Raw genomic sequence first — 27,941 nt, 5'->3', positions numbered from 1 at the left:
AAAAGATAAAATTACTCAGACATACTATCTACTGTCCGTCCAAGTGGTTTTGTCGCAGGGTTGTAGAAAGGAAGGAAATCACGTGACAGTTAATTACTTAACGAGGCTCTTTTATTTAAGTTATTTTAAACAGCTGTATAATATTACGTAGACGTCCAAGTAATGTTTTCAGAAAATAGCTAAGACAGCCCAGCCACTTGTCTTTACAGAGAGGCGAGTAGAAGCAGGTAGGGAAACCGGGATGCGACGTAGGCAAACGGAAGACAGTACCTGTGCGAAAATATGATTCAATATTGAAAGCTCTTTCATCACTGGAAAACGAGAACATATTTCTGAAACGTACTATACTCAGTAACTCAGTACTGCTTACTATAACTGTAAGGCGACTCTGACTGCATGCGCGGTCTTGGTTCTATGTGAAGAACGGTTGTAAGTTTACTAGTAGAGGGGGTGGGAGTGAAGTACATTAAAAAACTCAGGTACAATAAAAATTGAAGTAAAAATAAAATGATGTCTCTGTACATACATACATACATACACACATACATACATACATACATACATACATACATACATACATACATACATACATACATACATACATACATAGATTCATTACGTGTTTGTCACACAGCAAAATTAATTGATTAGCGTAGTAAATATTCCTAGAATTTTTAATAAAATATGACTACGCAATATGAAAAATTCCATCAAAATTTGTTTATTTGACCGTTGAGATTCCCTCCGCCTACTCCCTTCCTAAATGATTATCTTCCTACTAGGCAATAAGTTCAATCTTGTAGACGAAATATTTTCAATCTGCAAGCTGGGCTTGAGCAATGCAATTTCATAAGATTAAGCGTTCTTTACTGCTATCCTGAGGGGAAGGATTTTAATGCGAATGGATAATACCAGAAAATCATAAAGGTACTTGTGTTAATATTCCAGAAGCCAGTATGAGGACCATAAAAGAGCAGTAAAAATACAAGAATACACAATATACAAGGCAGTTGCAACAAAACAAGAACAGTATTTATTCCGTCTGGGATTACAACTGAGCTTCTGTTTTCCCCTCTGAATATTATGCGCAAAAATTCATTCCCATCTCCTCACCTGTTGTAGAGAAAGATTCTACACCTTACTTTAGTGTTGTCAGTGGGCTACTGACTGATGCATCCTAGGTTGGTGGGTTCAAACCCTACAGAGGGCATTTTAATAGATATACTTAGCACGGCTTTCTCCAGGAGGGAGAATATAATATTTTGGTCCGGGTATTCTTAATTTATAAACTAAGGGTGGAACCTAATAATTTTCCCACCATTATAAAATATGCTAGTGAATTGCAGTAGTTTTACAGTTGCCAAGTTGAATTTTCTTTTGCCAAATTTGTTTCGAGTTTCGGTAATGACAAGTACAATTGAAAGCATCGTTTGATCTTGAAGAATCTCTCAACGTTCATGAAACGAAAGTAACTAGCGAGTATTATTTGAAAATTGAACGAAAGTAGTAACTGATTCATATTTTTAATTCCAGAGAGTAGTTGATCCAATATGTATGTAAGGGTATATTCTCTGAAGTTAAAAAAGTATAAAGAGGTACTTCAATTTTGGTTAATAATATTAGACTCTTATTAATATGAGAGAGAGAGAAAAAAACTCATCTGGCCTTAATTAAGGATGACCACGAGGATCCGGAAATGAATAGCAAACAAATACAATTAATTAAATATGAATAGTGTTATAAAATAAAGTGTAATAATTAAGCACAATTGATTGTCAATTATAAAATAAAATCTTAGAAGATGACTAAATTATACTGATAAAAAAAATATTTTATTTAAAATTAGCATATCCTTAATTAAGGCCTTCTGAGTGATATAAATGAAATTGTATAATCTGCAGGGAATCTTTGAGAATTTGCGAGATGATTTTTTGAATTTCAAAAGATGATATTGATAATTGTTTTAAAAAATGATATGTAAATTTTGGTAAAGAACTCCGAGCACCAAAAAATAAACCTCTCACTGACCAATTGAAGAGAGGGATGTTATGCTTGGCACTAAGGTAGGGAATACAAGGTTCATAAATGGCCCTCTTTTCCTGATCAACCTGATGAGCTTGGTTTAGATCTCTCTCCATGCGTAGCAATACGTAAATAAATAAATGAATAAATGAATAAATAAATAAACAAACAAATAAATAAGCAAATAAATAAGTAAATAAATAAATAAATAAATAAATAACCAATCAAGCAAACAAACAATCAAATAAGAAAGCAAATGAATAAATACATAAATAAATAAATAAATAAATAAATAAATAAGCAAGCAAGCAAACAAACAAACACACAAATAAGAAATCAAATGAATAAATAAATAAATAAATAAATAAATAAATAAATAAGCAAGCAAACAAACAAATATGAAAACAAATGAATAAATAAATAAATAAATGAATAAATGAATGAATCAATCAATCAATGAATGAATGAATGAAAGAATGAATGAATGAATGAATGAATAAGTAAATAAATAAATAACTAAATAAATAACTAACTAACTAAATAAATAAATAAATAAATAAATAAATAAGCAAAACGTATTTACTGTAGCATATTAATGTCAGCAATATATTTACCTACGACGAGTAACATAAGAGGCTGATCGTACACTGTCTTATTTTTACAGAAGGAACCTAAATAGAGCTTTGCTCTATGATAAATTTATATTGGCACAAAAATTCGAATTAAATTAATCCCAGATCTTTGTAGTCCCTTACACTTAAAATACTTCACCTTAACCTAACTGTCAGAGGAATAAAATTTAAATATAATAATACTCGTATTATTTTGTGGTATAACCACATAGAATGAAAGCAACTGAATTTGTAAGAATTTGAATGACTAAAATTGCAATATATAATTTGCAGAACAACAGTTTTGAAGCTAGTGTATTTTTAAAGTAATTGCTAATCTTTCGTTATATGATATTCATAGACTACATTAAGTTCCAATTACAGTTACTGCACTTGAAACTTTCAGCATCACCAAAATGATTCAGTTACAGTTATTTTCTGTAATAGATACATTCAAGGCGTAAAACAGTGGTGGGCAAAATGAACGCAACCCACAAGACAGGATTTAAATAGCAACTACATACTGTGGGAGGGGTTGCACTCTACAGTGCAGTGACGGATTTACAGACAGTTGCGCCACTACACTCCTACCTATCATATGTAATTATAATAGTCCATTCACGTGATATTTAATGAATCATTTTTGAAAGAATTTTCTTCGAAATTGGGATTTATCTGTGCATGCTATTTTCAGTTGCGCAAGGGGATGAGGATCGCTTAAGCGGGATTTGTGGCTGGACTTTATCAATTTCATTTTAGAAAACAGAAGTTCGAATTTGTAGGTTGATGAATATATACAGTCATTTCCCATAACTATGGTCCTGGAACACAACTATGGTCCACGATACAACCATTTAAAGATCATTGTAGAAGTAACATAGACCGTTAGTAGATAGCTGCAGTGACTTGAATTCAAACTACAGCATAGCAAAAATATAGATAAACGAGGTACAACGTTATGGAGTACAAAATTTGAATAGTTGTATCGTGGACAATAGATATGTTCCAGGACCATATTTATGAGAAATGACGGTACTAATTAGTTTTGAAGCAAACTGTCTAAGCAGTGGATATGTAGTACTGGATATCTTTTAAAAAAATTAGCCCCCAGTAGACCTTTGCATTCTTTCAAGAAGCCGTCATTCTGCAAATCGAGTACCTCTAACTGCAATTCTGGGATAACATTTTCAATTTAAACATGAAAAGGAGTGGAAAAAAATATTGAAATCTTTCTCCATCACTGCATCTTTGTTCTTTGAACTCGTATAACAGGTGAACTATTTTAAGAATGTACATATTTAAGTTCGCGTCCTGAATATTTGTAACTAATCCTAAACATGACAAATAAAAGAACCGCCTTTCTTGTAAGTGTGATATCCTTTCGATTCATATGATTCTACGAAAGACATTGTGTCACTAATGAAGCTCCGAAGTACAGCAATCCAGTATAATCCGCCACGTACACGCGCAGTATTTTCATGGAGTGGGGGAAGGGGAAGGTAGGAGGTAAGTTTGATGCTTCGCTGAGGTCTGACGTCACTGCGGCAATGCCGCAGGAATTCCCACCATTGGCGTAAAAGAATGACATGATATTCCAACTAAGTAGCACAGAAATTAGTCCATATGTTAGCATTAGGAGGAATCGACAGACTGAGTGAATGTGACCAATAGGTACCTATATGATTAATATAGTCAACGATTTCGTGGAGAAAAGCAGGATGTATAATTTTTTGTGAGAGATCGTGCGTATTTGCTTGCTTTCCGCACAAAACCAATGCGCGGTAAGTGTGATATACCACATTCAGTATTCCCAACGTAACACACATAACAATTTCCCTATTCTTACCGCATAAGCGTCATATTCATTTTACTGCTTTAGGCTTTTAACATATTATATTTAAAGACGTTCAATATAGTAATAATTATAAATTGGAAACTTACCCTGGAATTCCACCTAAATTGCACTGTTAATTATTGTTTTTAAATATTTCCAAAAATTAAGTAAACTCTACAACACCACAATAGTAATATACGTTACAAGAGCGGTATGTTGACGTTTTCATGGTCGAGGAAAAGATTGAAAAAGCGAAACGTAGTTGAGCTTTTTTAATTTCCGAGAACATCAAAACAAACATACCACTCGTGTATCGTACATTTTTTGTGCGAAGATCGTTTATTACATACCTGAAAGACGAATTTCTAATTAGTTGCAATTAAATTTCCATGTTGATTTCTGTTTAATGACGGCAACTTCGGAAAACCAAAATATCTTTCTTCAACATTGTTGCTATAAAATATTTTTTGTGTTTACTATACTCCAGCAGGCAGTGATATACGTCTGTCTTTTTTCCCCCAGTCTATAAATGCGAACTTAAAACAAACGGTAAGGTTATGTAATGATTTATTTTTCATTTTAATATTTTAACAATATTATTTATATAACATATTGCAGTAATAACATCGGCATCTGGAATCTTGCTGATTTTTTTACGGCTTCCTTAATGTTACTTGTATAAGGAATGCAATAAGTTTCGTGGAGTAATATACTTTACTTAATTTTTGCAAATATTTAAAAACAATAATTAACATTGCAATTTAGGTGAAATTGCAGTGGTAAGTTTCCAATTTATAATTATTACTATGTTAAACGTCTCTAAAAATAATATGTTAAAAGCCTAAAGCAGTAAAATGAATGTCGCGCTTAAGCGGTAAGAAGAGGGAAATTGTTATGTGTGTTACGTTGGGAATACTGAATGTGGTATTTCACACTTACCGCGTACTGGTTCTGTGCGGAAAACAAGCAAATACGCACGATCTCGCACAAAAGTTACTGCATTTGTAATGCAAGTAACATTAAGGAAGCCGTGAAAAAATCAACAAGATTCCAGACTCATCATAGACTGGGGGAAAAAAAAAAGACAGACGTATACCACGGCCTGCTGCAGTATAGTAAACACAGAAACTATTTTATAGGAACAATGTTGAAGATAGATATATTTGTTTCCCAAAGTTGCCGTCATTGAACAGAAACCAAGATGGAGATTTCATTGCAACTAATTAGAAATTCCTCTTTCATATATGTAATAAACGATCTTCGCACAAAATAATGCGCGATACACGAGCAGTATGTTTGTTTTCATGTTCTCGGAAATTAAAAAAGCTCAACTACGTTTCGCTTTTTCAATCTTTTCCTCGAACATGAAAACGTCAACATACAGCTCTTGTAACGCATATTACTATTCTGTATGTTGTTGTTCTGATAACTGTCCGAAGACAGGTCTGAACCTTACAACCAATACCAAGAAGGCACCAACAATGAGGCAACTAGGCCAGGAGACAATGGGGTAGGGTGGCCAGTTCCTTTCCCCCTCCATTGCATACATCGCTGATTAGCTACATACTACACTAGTCAGAATTCAGATTCATACAAAAATAAAATGTTATTTCTCTGACAAATCGTCAAGTCAGATGTACTGCCTGATAATAGAAGTAGCCCTACATATCAGCCTTAACCTCAAAGGATTTTTTCTGTACTATGTATTCTTTAATCCTGATGTTGGTTAGTGATGTTTTATAGCACTGCTAGTTTGGAGAGAATCCCCGTTTATTGCGCAAATTGTGTAGGATTCACCGGACCTGCTCGTGAATCAAGAATTCGAATCGATACAATGTATTCGTGGAGAAGTTTAGGGCCGGAAATCGCGTGATTTATTTTTCACAACAAGCAAATTAATTCTAGATCGCATGGGTGAATTTATGTCTCACTGCAGCAGAGGTATCCCAATGTCATACATTTACAAAGAGAAATGAAACACTAGCAAAGAGGAAAAATAAACAATAAAAGAGTAGGATCACATACCCCAATTTATGTGGGGGGAAAACCTCTAAATATCTGTTCAATATCGAGCCTGATCCTATGAACTTCAGCTATGAAAGTCACAATGGAGACACTGCCCTCATGAACCTTGATTATAAGGCCACAGTGGAGTGCAAATTTGTACATTCTACTCATAATGGACAGACTTTCAATCTATTTATTGGCACGCCTGAGACATCCATAGTAACATTTGAGGTTGCACTTGGAGCTTTCTCGGGGTTCTCCCGATTCCCCACCTTAATATCAATACCAGAGGTCTGCATCGGACGTTTTCGCTCGAGCGCCAAGTAGTTCATAGCATAATACGATAGGTAGCGCACTTGCATGATGGGTAAAATTGTCACGAGCGATAAATCCTCGAACGGTATAAGCCGAGCGTTAGACATTCGTTCTTGTTACAGTGATGAACTGTGTAGTAACATCATAGATGTTTATCATTTCAAAACTTTGCAGTGTTTAACTAACCTCTCCATAGTACAACTACAAAACTTGCTTTAAAATGTAATGTAAATAATGTTGTAGGTAATTTTTTTTTTTTTTTTTTTTTTTTTTTTTTTTTTTTTTTTTTTTTTTTTTCCCCCACACAGGAGTGATTTCGTTTTTGCCACATCTGATAGATGTTATTGGGTGTAAATGTAATTATTATAAACGGAGAACACAATCACGATAATGCAAGAACTGTATCAAGTTATATAATAATAATAATAATAATAATAATAATAATAATAATAATAATAATAATAATAATCTCTAATAATTAGTGTATAAATCTTTGCGTCTGTAACAGTTTTGCAGCCTATCTTATCTGTCGCCTTCCATACAAGATAAGACATGTCGGTGAGATGACCTTGTACTGTGCTTCTATTTATTACGAGCGTATCACGACCGATCGTATCTCACTCGAGGGTGCGACACTCGACCGAGTTCAAGCGAGCGATTTAACTCCAATGCAGCACTCTGATCAATACCATTCCTTCCGATCTCTATTCCATCGTTATTCCATAGTATTCATAAGGATGGAGTTGTCTGCTCGAAACCTGGATACGCAGAGAACCTTAGTGTAGTCAGCCGGTGAGAGTTGGAAATTCGCCTACCTAGTAGTTAAATGTAATCTGATATAACAGACTGATCAACCTAATGGACTTTCAAGGCAATCGCTTTTATCAATTGCACTATGCTGCCATCTAGTGACTGCAAAAGAAGTCGCGTTACAGCCCTTATTGAATTGCATGGAGCAATTGTACTTCCATCTAGCGGTAGTAATATCAAGCAATACTTTGGAAATTAATTAGTTTTAATTAGAAACATTTCTTTGAAAATATTACAAATGTTAAAGAAAACAGAAGGAATATGCTGCTAGCTTGCCGAAATTCATTTCACCAGGACTGATGGATACTGAGATATGACTGCTTCAAGTACACTTAATTTTTGAAATTGGAAATACGTACTGTACCTCTTGCCTTAAGCTTTTGCCTGTAATATTCATTTTTAGTTCAAAGTACTTTGTAATGGGCGCAGATTTGTTCTCTCCGTGGATAGTTTAGAATTGCATGATATCAAACTAATTGGTATAATCCATGAAAAATGCGTTCCGAATGATGTTACGGAAAATTCTACTTAAATAAAGTCTAGTTTCCGTGTATGCATAGGAAGCTTAAGTTCGCTGACTCTTCATTAAATAACTCTACAACGTGCTCCTCCAGTCAAGGACATCAGTTCCTGCTATGTTTTTACATTCTGCTAAACATATTCATACCTGCCTTATCTTCAGTTCGAAACAAAGAATTATATATGAGTATGTAAGCAAAGTACCGTAAACTGGGGATATTTCGGACGCAGGGGTAACATCAGACGGCAATTCAATTTATCATATTTTATGTTGGTAACACCAGTTCTTAACATCTTTTCCGCGCTTTTTACTATGTTCGTATCGCTTCTATGTTTCTTCACATTTTTAAAGAAACATTGGTGTTACCAACATAAAATATGATAAATTGAATTACCGCCTGATGTTACCCCTACGTCCGAAATATCCCCACTTTACGGTACTTTAAATCGCTTATTTAATGAAGCTGTAACAACTACGTGATTATATACCGTCGATGGAATTGATAGTGAGATACTTATTGGAGAGATTATTATTATTCTTAATGACATTACCTGATACTCGCCTTAATGTTGTGAAAAACTCTGAGAATTGAACCAATTAATCAGTCCAAGAGGGATTCAAATCCATGCCCGAGCGCACTCTTGAAGAAGAAGTGAATCTCCTAACCATCACGTTATCCCGACTTCTTTCCACCAAAATTAAAACAGACTTCAGTGCAAACGCTCTTATTTTACCACTGTTTGATTATTATGGCGTAAAACTTAAGATGAACTTTCCAAGAGCCCCAAAAACAGGAGAAAGTATATAAAGATTAGAAGAAATAAAGTTCTCTAATACAATAAAATAGATTTTAATTGAATTACTAAAATTCTATTTCACTAATATTACCTTCACCAATATGTTTGAACGAAGCCGCAATTTTTAGTCAACTATCTATGCGGGAAATAAATTACGGTCGCAAAGTATATTTTATAGTACCGTAAAGAATTTACAGTTTGAAATGTTGGCAAACAAAGAAACCAATGCTAGGGTAGTGATAAAAGCAAACAAATGCTAGGGAAGCGATAAAAATAAACAAATGTTAGGGAAGCGATAAAATTGTGCGATAAGCAGCCATGATTGGTTGAAAGACGTCCTTTCGTACCGTTTTATTGGTCAAAAGTAGTATGACGTAGTAAAAGTGTAATAGTCGTATTAATTTTTTTAATAAAGAACTTTGCCAATTTTGACCATTTTTTTCGTTCTTCTTTTCAAAATTACAGAAAATATGAATACAGATTCGGATTTAGGGCACTTCAGTTAACTAGTCACTATTTTTTCTCTTTTAGCAGAAAACATTTTTTGATATGCTTATCAGTGTTATCAAGTGCACGATGTCCAAAGAATGTGATTTCTGGGAAGTCAACTTACCAGCGATGAGCACTCGACCAGCCGTCACGCTCTCCTGAGTGCGTCCAGTGAGGCGGTGAAGCGTTCGGCAGCGGTATGAGCTTCTGGCGTCTGAAACGTCGGCGTTTACTACGTGTAGCTCGCCCGTTGGCAACATGACGTGCTTGGAGTCTGTAACCAAGGAAATTAATATTGTTATGAATACAGCCAGGAAGTTCAAGCATTTGCATATATTTTTCCATTGGCTGTAATAAATTGCTAATTAATTATCTTCACGAATCATCATAATTATCACACCAAATTTTATATTGCATATATTAGGTTTATCGTGCTCCTTATCGTGGTCCTTGTTGCCTATATAATGGCTCTTAACCCTTAGCACAATTTCTACTTTGTCTACCGAGATTTGAAATAAGATCTTCAGGTTAGGAAGCCGATTTTCTAGCCGTTTGGTTAAGAGTATGTTTGAAAAGTACAATAGAGAAGGCAAGACCTGTCCTGCGACTTTATCATGTGCCGTGGCTATATCACCAAAGGGTATGGAGAGGGAAGATAAGTTTTAGTGTCAGATGAACTTCCATGTACGACAGAAGATCAATTTCTATTTATTCGTTTTACTTCTATTATGTCTTCCTCTATACATTGTTTTGTAAAATTCTTGTGATTGTGAACAATAAAAAATCCGGAAATCGTGTAAATTCCTTTTTTAAGGGCAAAAGGACAGACTTGATTCTATGCTTCAGATTATTGAGAGAGTAGCTGTAGTTCTCGAAACAAATGAGAAAGTTTTGTATGTTGCAATATGACTGTGACGAGAATTCTAAAAGGCGGCCACTATGATCACCGGACTTGACGCTAATTTTTGTCTCGAAGATGAAAGGCAGCGCAATCGTTCCAATTAATACTCGAAATCTGTAAGATGGGACTCCAGCTCAGACTCTATGAACAAATGGAACAATGTACTGGGAAGTGAGTGCTCAACTTCGTGTCTCTTTATTTGTATCCATAGTTACGACTACATACATGCGATGCATAGCGATGTAAGTTATCAAAGCGCAGAGTAATATTGATCCTCTTCCCCACCTGCTTCTAATTGCTTTCCTGCCATTGATTCAAGTTGCGTAAAATGCTAACTTCTCCAAATAATGAAACAAACAGAAAGTTTATATCCATCCCCCAGTTTCACATTATAGCTATCCCGGGTTCAGGGAACTAATTTGCGCAAAGATGAAAACGGACGTTTCAGCTAGCTCATAACTTGCTAATTATATAAAACAACTCACTTGCGAAATGGCCACATGGGAGTTTCAACTCTGGAATATTAACTTTGTTTTGTAATTGAATTCAGTAATTATTATACACGTAATTTAATTAAATGTGACCGCATACTTTGCAAGCAAATCAACGAGCTCTATGTTGTAAAGTATTTCGATATCAGCGGGAATGCTAGGTAATTTGCGTAAGCATTAAAACTAATTTAGTGATAAATCATTAAGCAAAATTCTAGTCGAGCGTTCATTTTAAGTCGCAGACAGGGGTTCCAAATCAGAGTGTACACGATTTTTGTGAGGAGAGTTTCTTCGAGATACTCCCATTACTCCTGCCATCAGTCCATACTAATTCCGCAATCATGAACACGAGACTAATAGAGGTATGACAAACATATTTATTTCAATGGAGATTTCAATAGATTCTTAAAGTCATAGCTGTTCTTGACATAGTGTATAAACGAAATAAACATAAACAATATTTCAGAATGAATGAAAGTCTTCAAATTAAGTTCAAAATGAGAATTAAATCTAGTTTATATGCAACATTACTATAATTGATGAAGTCACTGCGTAATTTCTTAAAATATTGAGTCGAGCTTCCATTTTGACAATTGTTATGAAACCGAATGTATTAGTGTAACACAGCGTTTCTCAAACTATAGTCCGCGGACCACCTGTGGTCCTCGATGTCTGCCCTTGTGGTCCTTCAAAAAAGACACAGGAAAAAATAAAATTCAATCGAATTGTGTATCACACTATAGCTGAAAATCTCAGAGCTTGTAAATGACACATGGCAATCGCATTTCACTTTTTCTCAGTATACTGACATTTTATGAAATTTATTTAACCTACCCGTCTATCGTCTTACCACTCTACTCTCAGCAACAAAAGAGGGATTTAAAGCACTATGAACGTGGTGTTTCTCGCCATCTTTTCCGTGAAAATCTGGCGCTGTGCCTGTTACCCAGCTAGGGACAACCCGAATTCATAACAGAACCAAAGTACCGAACCTCTTCATGCATTTATGACTTTCTTAATAGTTTTGCTGACACCCAGTCTGCACATTCAAATGTTCACATAATGTATGTCGTACATCAATAATAGAACATTAAAATTGCATGTTTACTTGTTGAAAATCGGGCAGGTTTCTTCATTAATTTTCTTATTTCTATTTTTGCAAACAACGATATAAGAAATTTTCTTCTATTAGCATTAACTTAATTAATTAATACTAACATAAAATTAATTGAATTAAATTAATTTTAATTAATTATTTCTGCATTAAAATATAAGTATACTGGTATTAAAATATGCTACATAAATGATAAATTTGCTTTCGAAAGGAACAAGAGTAAGGTGGTCCACGGAACTGTTCTGACTTAAAAAAGTGGTCCTCACTTCAGAAAAGTTTGAGAAACACTGGTGTAACACATTAAAAAAATTGTTCTGGTGTTGATAAGGATTAATGTAATGGTTGGAAATTGTTCGATGATTTACATTACTACCCACAAAAAAAATCACATAGTGAACAAAATTAAAATGTACGAGCAATGTTTTAAAGTGATGGTAACTTATTATCATCATCATCATCATCCTTCACGAATTAGGCCTCTGTAGACCTGTTTCGGCCCCATCTAGCAGTCTTCTTAACGGTCTTCCTGGTCGACGATGTCCTCTAGGTTTATATTGCATCATAATTTTTGGGATTCTTGAATTTTCCATTCTTCTTACATGATCTAGTCAATTGAATTTGTATCTGGTGATTTTTTCTTCTACTGACTCTACTTCTAATTGTTCTAAAATTTCTTCATTCCTTTTTCGGTCTAAAAGAGTATATCCTGCTGTTCTCCTGAAAAATTTCATTTCCGTTGCTTTGATTCTGTTCATGTCTTTTTTCTTTAATGTCCAAATCTCGCTTCCTTATAGAAGGGTGGGTAATGCTAGTGTATTATATATTTTAATTCTTGTAGATTTTTTGTACTAATTTAGCTTTTAATTTATTATTTATTATTCCTAGAATTTGTGTAAATTTGGTAATTTTCTTGTTCACATCTTTTTCATTTTGATAAGATATATCATAACCCAGATAATTGAAATTTTGCACTTGTTCGAGGCATTGGTTATTGTGTATTATCTTACTTCTCACTGGGTCTTGTCCTAAAAATGCCATTACTTTTGATTTTTGTGCTGAAATTTCCATCCCAAAATCTTTTAATATTTCATTTAATGTATACAATCCTCTTTGTAAATTATCCTCTGAATTGGAAATTATGACTTGATCATCGGCATAGAATAAGGTATTTAATGTTAGAGCACTGGTTATTTTGATTCCTGATGTGTAGATTTGGTTCCATTTTAACTTATTATTATTATTATTATTATTATTATTATTATTATTATTATTATTAAATAGAAGTTAATGAGAAATTAAAATATTACACGTAATTTAACAGTGTCCACACCTGTAGAGTAACGGTTAGCGTGTCTGGCCGCGAAACCAGGTGGCCCGGGTTCGATTCCCGATCGGGGCAAGTTACCTGGTTGAGGTTTCTTCTGGGGTTTTCCCTCAACCCAATATGAGCAAATGCTGGGTAACTTTCGGTGCTGGACCCCGGACTCATTTCACTGGCGTTATCAACCTTCATCTCATTCAGACGCTAAATAACCAGAGATGTTGATAAAGCGTCATAAAATAACCTACTAAAATAAAAAAAATTAACAGTCAAATATTCAAAATTTCAAGTTCTACGTTCCGGTATACATGTTTGTTAAGAAGAGACACATTGTTGGAAAATGATAAATCCATAACATACATCCTTTCGCGCTCTGCATAATCCGAAACTAACTTCAATAATGCAGATACATTTCTCCGTCGATTTACTAGAATGCGTCTGTCTAAAGCAGTAGTCTTCACCTCAGTGCACTATGGTGCAGGCACAGTTTGCTCGCTAGCTCAGTTCTATCCCTTAGACATCAACTGTGTAGCAGGAGTTGAGGGGAAGGAATCAGCTGATGGCAGTGGCGTCCGTTCACTTGTTCAACCCTTTTAATCAGACGGAAGAAGCATGTACTTAATTTATTTTAAGAGGAACTGTGTGATAAGTAAATCACTTTTCAGTTTAAGACGAGAAACAAGTTATATTTTCCCATTATGTAGCCTACTGTAACGGTTTTGAAAGTAAATAGTTTTTTTCATATTGAAGTAATTGAGAACTTACAGACCTATAATGCATTTTCACTATTACGAAATTAAGAGTCCACTGCAAGAATGGTGGATGTCACTTTCTTGTCGAAAATGAACCAAGACTGTCAATGCATAGCTTAAGACATATAGAATGTACATAGAGAGTTATATGGCATTAACACTGATAGTCATTGTCCAGTAATGATCGAAAAATCTCAGTTAAGATTTGAGCGCTAAGCATTTCAAACTTTCAATTGCTTCTCCTGCAAAATGTATTCCAAATGACATCCATCATTCTTGCGTTGGACTCTTCAAATATTAAACAAATCGAATCCATTAGTAATATTTAAATCATGTCATCCTATTCCTTTGTTCAAGTGTCGTCAATACAATAAAATTAATTATTCATTTATCTGACACCATACATCAGAAAATCAATTATTTGTTATTATGTATAACATATGAAACATATTGTCGTTGCTTTTACAAGACTGAAGTAGGCCTAAATTATTTTATTGCAATGTAAAGAGCAAATGATAAAAAATTATTTTCGCTGATCATTAGCATTGGTTTTCCTGGATTTTTGAATTCGTTTTTCCCTCACTAACTGGTCAATGTTAGGTGTCAATGCTCGTGTAGAACACAATCGAAGAAGACATTGTAAATTATGGTCAGAAAGTTGGCTTCTGTGATGGTTTGGCTCGACACACTGCACACTTCTACCACAGTCTACTATATACAGTCGCGAAGCTCAGTACGTATAAAATATGCAAACATTAGATAGTTGCTCACCACTAGGATCGCTAATATCGCCTCATTACAGGCAATGCAAAATAGTACCGTCACAGTCTATTGTTTCTTGCACCCTCAAAACTCAAGCTTCGTGACTGTATTTAGTAGACTGTGGTACTACCTCCTCAGCCAGCGTCTCGGCGCTCCGAACTAGTATGCAGGCCATTTGACGATGGCTGGTCTAAAGAAAGCAGAAAACAGTAAAACGTGATCTGTGGTGACGAGAATCCAAGCCCCCGCAAACCAGCAGGCATCCTGTCACAAACACTTTCAAGTCAGAATATTTCTGACAAAGTAAATATTATTCAACGTCTTGAAAACGGCACAAATGTTAAGAATATTGCTGGAGAGAGAAAGGTAATATTTATTTGTTTTCTTTATTTACTTAATCCTTTATTGATTTATTTCTTTACTTACGGGAAATTGCTGTTGTTTAGTCAACTGTCCGAAGACAGGTCTGAACCTCATCATAAGGATGCCAACAAGGCACCACTTATGAGACAACTAGGCCAGGAAATAAAGGGGTAGGGTGGCCAGTTCTTTTCCCCTCCATTGCATACATCGCCGATTAGAAATTATCTGTAGTAATGTCACGAGAGGCCTGAGATTTATCTGGGAAACCTCTGACCTCGAGTGACACTTATTAGGACTATTTCGTGAATAAAATAAAAATGTAAATAATATATCCCTAAAATTCTATCACAAAATGTTAATAATTGTATATTTACGAATACTTAACCTATTCAGACACTGTGAAGTTGAAATAGATGAATATCGATTAATGCAATAAAGAAATTCGATGTTATTATTCAGTAATGCCAATTGCGAAAAGCGAAATACAGGTTTAACAAAGTTAATTACATGTACTGCACTTTTCTCTTATTATTATAACATAATACATTTTCATTATGTGCTGAAATCATCATTTAATTTAACAGTAACAGTGGGGACAGGTTATGTATTCACAGCGAGACATATTGCTACACAGTGAAGCCATCTCTGTATAGATAGGCCTAATTAAAACACGAATTTTCTTACGCCATACGGAAGGAAGTTTGATCAAAGACATTATTACTATGCAAGGTCTTTGGGTTTGATATGCGATCATGTTACATAAGTTTGAACATCTAAGTTTCTATTAATTGTTTAATTTCATTCACAAAATATAAATTTTATAGGCTACACTTATAGGTTACGTTACCTGTGGAAGCAAGACCAAGTCAGCTGTGCCTTATTTCGACCGTTACTTACAATCAGTGCTACACGAAAGCATTTTTTATAGCTCGACAAACGCATTCTCGCTGTTGTGTGTAACGGAACTAAAGCTGCATCTACACAGTTCAATATTCCAATCGCCTATGCGTGTAATCTGGGAGGAATATTGAAAGAATCAAGTTTAAAACGTACGTTAAATTAAGATGCATGAAAATTTTGTGTGTACATGGTGAACCGTTTTGAACGTCGTCTTCACTGCGTAAATATATTAATTAATATTAAATATCAATCTTGCATTCATTGCTTTAAAGTTGAAAGAAACGTTTAACCGTGTAGTTACATCTTAATGTATTCATGATCATCAATTTACGGGGAGACAGTTGGCGACAACGACTAAACAAAAGAACGACCATGCGATAAATTGATAGCGATAAATCTAGCTGCAAAAATTATCGCAAAGTGTGACTGTGATTGGTTGGAATTCAAAATTTCATTACACTTCATTGGTCGAAAATGGAATGACGTCATATAAACGAAATAGTCTTATTTTCCGTTATAGTACCAATAGCACTGAAGTTGTCATTCCCTAGGGCACAGATGAATTTAGCAGACGTACAAAAATTATCAAAGTTCCAGTACAAAGAGAAGAGTTGATCTGGAGAATTTCTGTTTCTTGGCTCATAAAGTAATAAGTGATAGCTTATCCGAGCCCAAGCTTATTACTATTAATATTTTCAGCACGGCCTTGATGAATATCAAAAGACATACAATATCCTAGCTGTTGAGCCATAACCCAAGTTTTATAGCCACACCGATTAGATTTGCCATCTTCGTTACCCTGGATCATTTGTGTCCAACCGCCTATAGAACCAGGAGATATTGCACGTCAAGCATGCTCTGCTAACGCCAATAACTTTGCATATAAAATAGGAAAAACAACCTTAAAGAATATGAGCTGCGGGTTGCTTACGCCAGAAGTTACCTCGTACGAGTTACAATTGGACGTCTATGCCCTGGATGCTAACCTCAGCACTTGTATTTAGTTGGTTAAGACATAAATGATAAGAGTTTTTATTATCGTCTTCAATTAGTCATGGCTAGTAACATCAACATTATCAGGTGGAGGAAGTTGGTGTATTGGAAATATTTTCTCAAGTTTCTGTAACCTTTTTCTCTTCTAGAATATCCAAAAGTTTGTGCGTATTTACACTGACAGGACAAACAGTAAAGATAATAAATAAGATTTTAGATATATGTGAAGAAGTTGAGACACGGCAATGAATGTGCCCACTGGGTTGAAAACGACCCAGTTCTATTACCAGTCTCACTGCCTTGCAGAAAACATCGTGTAATTACTTCTAACCAAGGGGCATATGGGCTTACATGCCTTAGCTCAAAATGTGTGTACTAATTTGAAAAAAAGTGTAATGATTTATTACCAACCTTGGATTATTTGGGTTCACCTGTAGCGCTAAATGCAACATGTAATTATGTCAGCCACAACAATGTTCATCTAAGGAGAAAATTGCGTGGGAAGAAAGAAATGATGTCATCAACAATAAAAGAAAAAAATACCTTTAATAATGGAAATGATAATAGAATTTCTGGGTGGGCCGAAAATGACCCAGCGGGCATAAATGGGTAGACACGCATAAATGTATTTAAAGTATATACTACTCCCTTTCATAAATTTGTTTCAAAAGTTACCTTTTTTTCTGCGTCACCCTAGTTTCTGTTATCTATAACTAGGCCTAGAGTTCTCCTCGAAATGTCCATGCAAATATGCTGTACTTCACATGAAAATTTTTTATATTCGTTGCAAGTAACAGATTTTTGCACACCTATATATTCATATTCATATTCTATATTTGCCTGAAGGTACAAGAGGCCTCGTCGATGTGATAATATAAAAAACAATGCGTCAATATTTAAAATATTAAAAGAGTAAAAAATAATAAAATTTAACTAAAATACTATATCATTTTCAAAAAATTCATTCATATTATAAAAGGGATAATTTTGTAGCCATCTCGAAATCTGAATTTTAAATTTTGTTTCATTAAGTGCCTTTATATTTGTAGGTATCTTATTATATACTTTTATTGCAGTAATTACATAGCTTGATTGTGTTTTTTTGCAACCTGACATATGGTACATTTAATTGATCATTATTTCTTGTTTCATAGGGATGCAGATCTACTGTACTCGTATAATTAGTAATAATAAAAAGGGTAGTTAAAGAATAATCTCACGAGATATAAAAACATGGTTCCAGTGAGGTGGAATAATACTCCTAAACTACGTAGAAGGAGGCTCAGGCGAGTTAAAATATGAAGACGTCACCCTACATACGAAAATGTTATTCATAAGCTCTAAAAGGAACAACCGTAGAAGAAAGAAGCAATGACCTTGAAGACGTTCCATCCGTTACCTCTCGTTCCAGACTAACGTCATTGCTGTCAAAGCACATACGGGATTTCTCGATTCGGAAATCTTCACTACAGCTGTCTGTCAACGACTTTCCAGCCACACAGATTGAAGCGATTTTTGTTGTACAATGCCCGTATACTCGTGGAGTTGTCAACTTGCATACTGCGATGCTTCTGTGACCCATAACCTAGAAGGCACACTGCAATATTAATCTGAAATATACTGGTGCGCATGCAAATTTTTTCATCGCAAGCCTGTTATATTGATCATAACTTTCGAATCATCTTGCAAAAGAAATTACGGATAATTCGATAATCTCCAAAAAAATATCTCCGCCTTTTCACGTTGTTGACATCGGTTCATATGAAATTTCTAGTTATGAAAAATGTTGTTTAGAAAAATCTGCCGTCTTCCTTCCCATAATTGAAGGGTTCACAGCCATACTGGGCCAAGCGCCATTTATTAAAAACGGAGAAAGCAAGGGTTAAACTTAAGTGAATATCTTACTTTAATGAAGATTTACATATCATTTAGTTTTAATGTGTATACTTTATATTACTTGCTGTTCCCATTTAATTATGGTAATAACTTCATTTTAACCCTTGTTTTCTACGGTTTTAGTAAATGGCGCTTGGACCACTATGGTTCTGAACCCTTCAATTATACAGCTTTTCTAGTAGTTCGTAATCGTCTTTGCCATCAATGCAGAAAACAACGGTTAAGTGGTGAATCTTATTAATAGGGACCCGATTTTTATGTCATTACATATTATATTCCTTTGAACCTAACCGTATATAAATAACAAATCTTTGCGAATCTTATAATTACCATTAATATATTAAAATTTGATACTACATATTTTTACATATTTACCCCACATTGCATATTATCGCTTGGTATTAAACAAATCTACATATTTAGGGGTTTTATTCATTTTTACTTCTTTAAAAGGAAAAAGAAAACTGCTACTGGGGAAGTTTACGAATTTGAAATACGCCTTTTGACCTACCCGAGAAAGAATATATTTCGGGACGAAACATAACATCTAAGTTCCAGGAAGTAATAGAAGCACTCACCCCTTACCGCCCACTTCAAATATGAATGAACAAAAGGCAACCTCTCTCACACAACTACTCTGTATTGTAAAAATTAAGGAGGGAATAATCTCATACGAATAAGCGGACGACATAGTAGTAGGGTCTATAGACATTACAGAGTTAAAAGAAACAATAAGCATCATGGTAAAATGGTACAATAAAAACAAATTTGATATAAATATGAACAAGACAGAAATTATGACACTCAGAAACGGCGGAAGAGCACCAAAAACAGTATAAATCGTTGTGAAGAAATAGTACATTATGCAACGAGCCTATAATGATAGTAATTAAGACGCAAGTATGGATGTTTATGAAACGAGCGCAAGCGAGTTTCAAAATATCCATACGAGCGTCTTAATTACCATTATAGGCAAGTTTCATACGACTTTTTTTGCTCGACCATATTTCTAATTTGAAATTATTCATATGTATACATTTTATTTGTATCTGACAAGATCGGAAGTGATCTTGTTCTAGGTCGTGAATTGTGAGATTTGCGCAGACGCGAAAGTATAGATTTTTTCCGAGGAACAATAATGTCATTGATGTAATCCCGTTAAACTTGATATAACCTTGATTATTGAATTCGACATTGAAAAACGAGATGAGAAATTGAATTTATTTGAATATTATTTACAATTAACGCTAATTATTATAGTAACAGAACATAACCTTCTGTGAAAATATTGGATTTCCAGCCTCCGTGACTTTTCGCTAATTCTCTTTCGATTGCATATCCGAGAATAATCGATACTTGCGGTTTTATAACGGTACAAAGCTGACTTATCATTGGCTGAACACCTGTAAGCTGAGTCGTCATTGGCTGAACACCTGTACTTTAATGAGTAGGTGTACTTTAATGACATGCATTAAATGACTGCTACCAGGTGTATAATTACTACATTTCGGCATTGTCGAGGATAAAGAAAATTAAAAATTGTACCAGACTACAAATATCTAGGCTTAACAATACAAACCAGCGCAGATATTTATATTAAATATTTTCATGATTTTACATATTTTGTTACATATTCTGCTTATTTTTCTTACATGAATATGTACATATTTCACATCTTGATATTACATAAAAATCCTGACCCTATTTATTAACTTTCCAAAACACGAAAACCATAAAATTCCCCCAGACTACAAGTAACTGCCGAAATCTTTACAGTGGGCGCCAAAGCCTTATTCTTGGTAAGAGACAGGAATTTCGCAGAGTATTGATTGCACGGTCGCCGTGTGTATCGCCGACCCAGCCCTGCTGATTTCTGATATGTGAAGTGTCTCTCCTGGACAGTGATTCTTCGTAACGACGTGGCAGAGGCAGCGGGGTGCTATTCACACGTCAGATGCAGCGGCAACACTGAGCACAAGTTTCTCTCGGAGGTCCGTATTTTGATTTAGTCTCTCCATTATTTTATTGTCATATTTCTAGCTACTCATCATTTTCGTTTCCTAACACGACTATTGTCCTCGCAGCTATTCTCATACATTGTGTACGATTTATTGTAGTCTATTATTTATTAAATGTGGATGTCTTATCATTTTCTCATCCCTCACCATCTCACAACACAAGAACTAAAGAGATAGTCCGTGATACTGCAGAAAATTCTCACAAAGGAATCTTCACTTGTGTCATGTTGAAGTTATTTTCCAAACTTTGCACACTGAAAGGTCTTGAAAAGACATATAACAAAAAATGAGCCCATTACCTACACTGCCAGGTCCTTCTTTTGGATGTAACTTTATCGGTCAAAACAGGTTCAATAACTTCACCCTAAACTGATACGCAAAGCGTTTCGTCTGCCATGATAATTATGTTGCACCGCAGTACTAGCAAGGAAACAGGGACGGATTCTGCATCGCTGAACTCCGGTTCCGGACAATTGGCCACAGAAAATTGGTAACTGGGACAATTGGCCACAGAAAATTGGTAATAGTGACAATTCGCCACAGATAGACAATTTGCCACAAATAGACAATTTGCCACAGATAGACAATTTGCCACAAATAGACAATTTGCCACAGATACTAATCGATATTCAAAGAGTGAAAATATTACTTACATTAAAATCAATGATAGTAAAATAGATAACCCAAAATCAATTGCAAATTATTTTAACGACTTCTATATAAATATTATTCAGAACTTAAACATTCAAGATTGTGCAGAAGATGCTGCACTTGGTTACCTAACTGATGCATTTAACACTGAGTTTTTAGGTCTCAAATTTATTCCCACTACCGCAGCAGAAATCATGCATGTGATAAAACAACTAAAAACAAAATATTCCTCTGGATATGATGAAATTCCAAGTAAAGTTCTGAAAGCTTGTTCTGAAATATTATCCCCTCCGTTAAGCTATCTATGCAATTTGTCAATGCAATGTGGTATTTTTCCAGAAAGACTCAAATATTCAATAGTAAAACCAATATACAAAAAGGGAGATAAATGTACTATTGCTAATTATAGACCCATATCATTATTAACAACATTTTCAAAAGTGTTTGAGAAAGTTATGTATAATAGATTATATCATTACCTGGAGTCCAACAATATATTAGTTTTAGAACAGTTTGGATTTAGAAAACAAAAATCGACAAAGAATGCTGCTTTTAGTTTGGTGGATGAAATACTAAATTCATTAAATTCGAAACTACATGTAGGTGGGATTTTTTGTGACTTGGCTAAAGCATTTGAATGTGTAGACCATAGTATATTAGTAAAAAAATTGAAGTTTTATGGTATTAAAGATGAGATGTTGGGTTGGTTTACATCATACTTATCAAATAGAAAACAAAATGTAGAAATAGGTTTTCCCCAGCCGTGGGACTGAAGCCGGATGGTCTATGGCGAGTCCTTGGCATCAACCCCTTTGATTTGATTACCCCCCTTTGATTTGATTACCTGGTTGGGTTTTTCCGAGGTTTCCCCCACCAAAAGGCAAATGCCGGGTAATATTTTGGCGAATCCTCGGACCTCATCTCATCTCACTGCATTTCGCCAAAGTGTAAAAAAAAAAAAAAATGTAAAAAATTGCACAAAATTGTAAAAATTGTAGAAAATTACTAAATTGTAAAACTATAAAAATTTGTAAAAATTGTAATTGTAATATTGTAAAATGTTGACTTGTTCCACATCTTAAAGCTTCATTGCTCATGTAAGATCTATGGAATAAAATGAATGAATGAATGAATGAATGAATGAATGAATGAATGAATGAATGAATGAATGAATGAATGAATGAATGAATAGGCAATTTGCCACAAATAGACAATTCGCCACAGATAGACAATTTGCCACAAATAGACAATTTGCCACAGATAGACAATTTGCCACAGATAGACAATTTGCCACACCGTCCATTATCCAAGAATGGGACCGTAAGAATTTATTTAAATGTGAATTAGTGGCAAATATGATAAGTTTCACGTTGTCCTCTGGTTCAAAATACAACCACCTTCCTTCTTGTACGGTATCAGTGTATCTGTCGGCTATAACGTTCAGTTCGTCAATATTCCTTGATTCAGGTGGTAGATGCAGCTTCCTGGCACGGCGCACAGTTTTTTTAACAGATGGTTTCTTCGGTAGATCACATTGGCTTCGCTTGCAATACGCTGTAACTCATTTTGAATAATGACAGACGTTGGTTCTCGGGAAGTCCCCGCCCTTGCCTTCATGTTCTCTACACATTCCTTTGCCTTAATCCTTCCCCAGTCTGCAGAATGATTCTTGTGTTCAGACGGTTGTTTGACGACACTGCTTCCATCTTCTGACAATGTGGCTGTTGCATTACACCCGCCACGCATGTCACAGCGCCAAACAAATAAATTCTTATTTTCTCTATGTCTCGTGTACATGTAGTCAAGATATATTAATTTGTCAGAGCCTCTTTCTGATTTGGTGAAGCGAATTTCTTCCGCCATAGTTCCTAATTAGTTCACAGCTTCTGGATTTGTCTTGTGCTACCATAGAAATGCATTATAAATTGTTGCGAATTTGAGTATTGCCTTGAATTTTAATGTGTGGCTAATTGTCTTGGATACGAATTTCAATTATGTGGCGAGTTGCCTCTGTGGCCAATTTTCTGTGGCCAGTTGTCCCCAACCCGCTGAACTGTATATTGAAGTTCATTCAGATATTATGTTTACAAAGTTTTGTCACATTCGCTTTTTTTAATTTATAAAAAAATATATTATTAAAATGAAACGAAGTGATAATTAGATCTAGTAGCCAAATAATAATAATAATAATAATAATAATAATAATAATAATAATAATAATAATAATAATAATAATAATAATATTTTAGCTGGCAGAGTTAAGGCCGTAAGGCCTTCTCTTCCACTCAACCAGCAAAAAGTATACATACGTACTCGAGTTATGTATCCCGACCCCAGTGTTCGAGCTACGAGCCCCAGAGGCTAAGAACGTAGGGTTTTAATAAGTTAATAGTAATATCATATAAGGGTTTTAATAATTTAATGTTAATATCATAAGAATTATTCTGGCCAGACATATAGTCTGTGCTTTATCATTAAGACAATAACCCCTGACTTGAAGTCATGCGTCTTATCACCTCACGAGGGTACGAGTCACAGTTCACCCTAGCTGGACTCAAATAAGATGACATCCCATCACGGGACCATGACGTAAATATGCAACGTCATTCTGTCAGACCATGTAAGTTTGACACCAGAATTGACACGTGACCCAAGCCTGGGAGAATTGAATAAAGCTGAGGGTTTTGAGCCACTCGCCCTCTTTCGTTTAGTTGTCGTCGGAGTTGTAATAACCGACCAGCAGGCTTCACGTCTCAAGTCTTGGGTTCAAACCCTGACTTAGTCCCTAACTGACATGTAGTTCAGATTAAGGGAATTGTACACTTCAGAACCGGCAATTCAGGATTTAAAATAAATCAAGTTTCATTAAAACTGGCTTCTCATTTCGGTGAATAAGACATCACACAGCGCGACGTGAACCAACGGAACCGTGGCTTCAAGTTCGCGAAATATAAATACTTGTTAAGCTGCAGAAACTTAACTCTCGTACATATTATATGTGAAATTACAAGCTACAAAGAACACAACAATTTGATTTAGATAAAAGTTACGTGTATAAAAGAGTTACTTATGAATTAAACAGTAAAAAATGAACTGTTAATCAAACAATGAAATACAAACTGTGTAGCATAATTAAACTAAAATACATAGAATGTTATTATATTTCAAATTCATAGAAAACAGGTCAAGAAGGTGGTTAAGAAGAAACTAGCAAGACGTCCGGAGCCGACAAAGAGGGGGAAGTAAAGATGATTTGGGTAGTCCATCTACTTGTGAGGGAAAGGAAGGAAATAAGGAACCGCACGACTACAGTCTACGAAGTTGGTGCTTAAGGGGGATGGAGTGATAAAAGTGTGGCAAAAGACATAGAAACAATTAAGTGAGTGTTCAAGGGGTAAGAGTAACTAGCAAAACAATCGGAGAGAGAATGTATAAGCGAATAAGTGAATTAGTGTCCAGAGAAACAAGAGTTGATAAAGGAAGTGACTAGAGAAAATTAGAAGTGTTTGTTAATAGTAATTATTAGTGAAATGTTACTAATATTGGAGTGTCGACTAAGTTAGTGTACAATCAAAGAAATTGAAAAGATAGGAAGACAGCAAGTATATTAATGTAAGTTTAAAAATGAATGTTGAATTGACTTACAAAAATAGTGGCAAACGGAAAATTTATCGGGGTGAAAGGGAACAGTTTAACAAAATAAACATGTGATTCAGTGTTTAATGGAGAAATAGGGGATAAGAGTGATGACAGAAGTGAGGAGAGGTAGAACTGATTGTAAATTAGCGATGAAAGTGAATGAATATGATTAAATAGCGTTAGTAAAAGTTAGTTCAAAATTAGGGAAATTTTAGACGATAGGAAGTACTTCAAATATACAATAAGTAAACAACATAAGTGGTGAGGTGTTCATTAGAAAGAAGGGAAAATTTTAAGGGGAGAGGTTAGAAAGCAAATTGAGAGTATGTATTATAGTAATAGAGGTAACAAAGGTAAAACAAGATGACTGCACACGTCAATGAAGTCCACACCTGTGGAGTAACGGTCAGCGCGTCTGACCGCGAAACCAGGTGGCCCGGGTTCGATTCCCGGTCGGGGCAAGTTATCTGGTTGAGGTTTTTTCCGGTGTTTTACCTTAACCCAATAGGAGAAAATGCTGGGTAACTTTCGGTGCTGGACCCCGGACTCTTTTCACCGGCATTATCACCCTCATATCATTCAGACGCTAAATAACCTAGATGTTGATACAGCGTCGTAAAATAACCCAATAAAAAACCGTCAATGAAAGTTTATTGTAATTAGAAGGTAATGGGGAGCACGAATACAGAGATGTGGTGGCGACCCATTACCAAATAAGAGTTGTAGAAATAAATATATCAATATCAATATATCAATTATATTTCAAATAATGTTACATAATAGGAACAGATTATTGCGAGACAATTTTGAAAATACATCGCTATCAGGATGCATGTCTAAAGAAAGAAGTTATCATCACGCTTCAGCCTAGGGACACAGAGTAACCAGTATGAGGTTTAGAGTACACGGAGTATAAATGACGTCATGACCCGTGTGCAGTCACTCGACTGCAACAGCACAGGTGGGTCCGTAATGTGCATTACTGTTGTGTGTAGGCCTATTGCTGCTTGGCTGCGGTACGTGTAACAGGCTTCGGCGTAGGGACGCCTGATTGAAGGTTACAACTCACGTTAATACTTTAATGGTAGACATTTATTGTCTGCACTAGGAATGTACTGTATATACTGTACAGAGTGAAATATATTTTGTGTAGTACTGTGACGAACTGTTGACATGTAACGGCGCTCTTCATCTCTCACTCCACTCGACCAACAGAACACTATCGTCCGTTCTGAACTTCATGCGTTTCTGTGCCCAGGACCGAAGCCTGGTTATCATATAGGCCTAGTCAGTGACCGTTAAGTCAGTATAATTAGAGTGAATTGCTAAGAAGGTTATCCTTTAAGCTATTTTCAAAAATGTTTATTGTCTCACAGCCCCTAATTCTTTGTGACAAGGAATTCCATTGTCGCGAGGTGGATACTGTAAAATATGATGAACAAGATGATCTATGAAGAGGTATACCTACTTATAAATGACAATTAAAATTTATTTATTACATGTGCCGTCTATGCTTATCCTTATTTAACAAATATATTGGTTATACAATATTTTGTTACATAATATATCTATTTAAACGTTTTCGGCTCTATGGAGCCATCATCAGAAACAAGTAAGCCCATATGTATGGTGTGAGTACACTATATGTTGCCGTACAAGTAAACTCAATTAATATTAAAATTTAAAATGACATGTTTCTATGTAAAATCAATAATTGTATGGCAGAAATCTATATATATATAATTTGAACTGGTAATGGAAATTACGGGAAAACGGCTGAACGGATTTTAATAAATGGCCCCTCATTTTGAAGCTTGGAACCCAAAGTTTTTCGGAAAAGTAGTAATTTTCAGTGAAATGTCAATTTTCCTACATAATTTTCCTATTTTCCAAAATCCATCTGTTGTCAGTTTTGAGAACTAATTTTATTGAATCACTGCCGACTTGATTGAATTTCAGAACAAAACACACACTACAATAAACAATAGGCTATTACACGAAGGCAGGATTGCCGACATATTTAGAGCTCAATTCAATTTGTTATTAAAAACTGATTCTGCAGTGTATAATTTTCTGAGTACAGCTGTGTATTAGATATTCAAATCTACGAAACTTGAGGTGGTTTGATGACATTGTTACCATTAGAAATTAAATATTATTATAGTTAATATCATGATGCGTCTATTTTTCATTAATTGTACATAATATTGATGCTATATTTATGACATGAAAGTGAAACGTTTTGAGGTTATGTAAGTAAATGTAGAGAATATCTTAATTTAGATCTTCATTTCTATAATTTACTGAGTGGCTGCTATATATAACTACAAAACTTAAGTAAGATAATAATATTGTTATTAAAAATAAAATATTTTTATACTTATTAACCCAGTTGGGTTGGATCTTTATCCATATACTTAATGGCGGTGTAATGTAGATATTAATATGTGTCATTGTCTTCAATATTGGCTCGAGAGAGCGCAAAAATTACAGTTCCTAACTAAATATCAAAAGGATTACTTACTGATAAAATAAGAGGCCCAGAACATTTTGTAGTCTCCAGATCATGTCAGCAAGATCTTTTAGTAGGATAAAATGATTTTACGCTCTACATTTCAAGTTCTACATGCAACAGCTATACGAAAATATTATTGTTCGAAAGCTTAGCAAACCTGACATTTTTTTTAACTTTTGCCTACAATCCACAATGACCTGAAATAGCTACTGCTATCGTC

The 27,941-nt window shown here is 34.8% G+C and overlaps 1 protein-coding gene across 1 annotated transcript in view; it reads right to left on the bottom strand.

The window, feature by feature from the left end:
- The window catches only part of LOC138707602 (cell adhesion molecule Dscam2-like), a 1,410,362-nt gene that overhangs the window by 479,663 nt on the left and 902,758 nt on the right, over positions 1 to 27,941 (bottom strand). The window contains exon 4 of the mRNA XM_069837241.1: positions 9,530 to 9,679. Within this exon, the coding sequence (XP_069693342.1) occupies positions 9,530 to 9,679 (150 nt within the window). The remainder of the gene's footprint in view (positions 1 to 9,529; positions 9,680 to 27,941) is intronic.

Source organism: Periplaneta americana, chromosome 10 (genome assembly GCF_040183065.1).
Source record: "Periplaneta americana isolate PAMFEO1 chromosome 10, P.americana_PAMFEO1_priV1, whole genome shotgun sequence".
Taxonomy (NCBI): Eukaryota; Metazoa; Arthropoda; class Insecta; order Blattodea; family Blattidae; genus Periplaneta; species Periplaneta americana.
The sequence above is the reverse complement of the archived record's forward strand: the minus strand, read 5'-3'. Positions and strand labels throughout refer to the sequence as shown.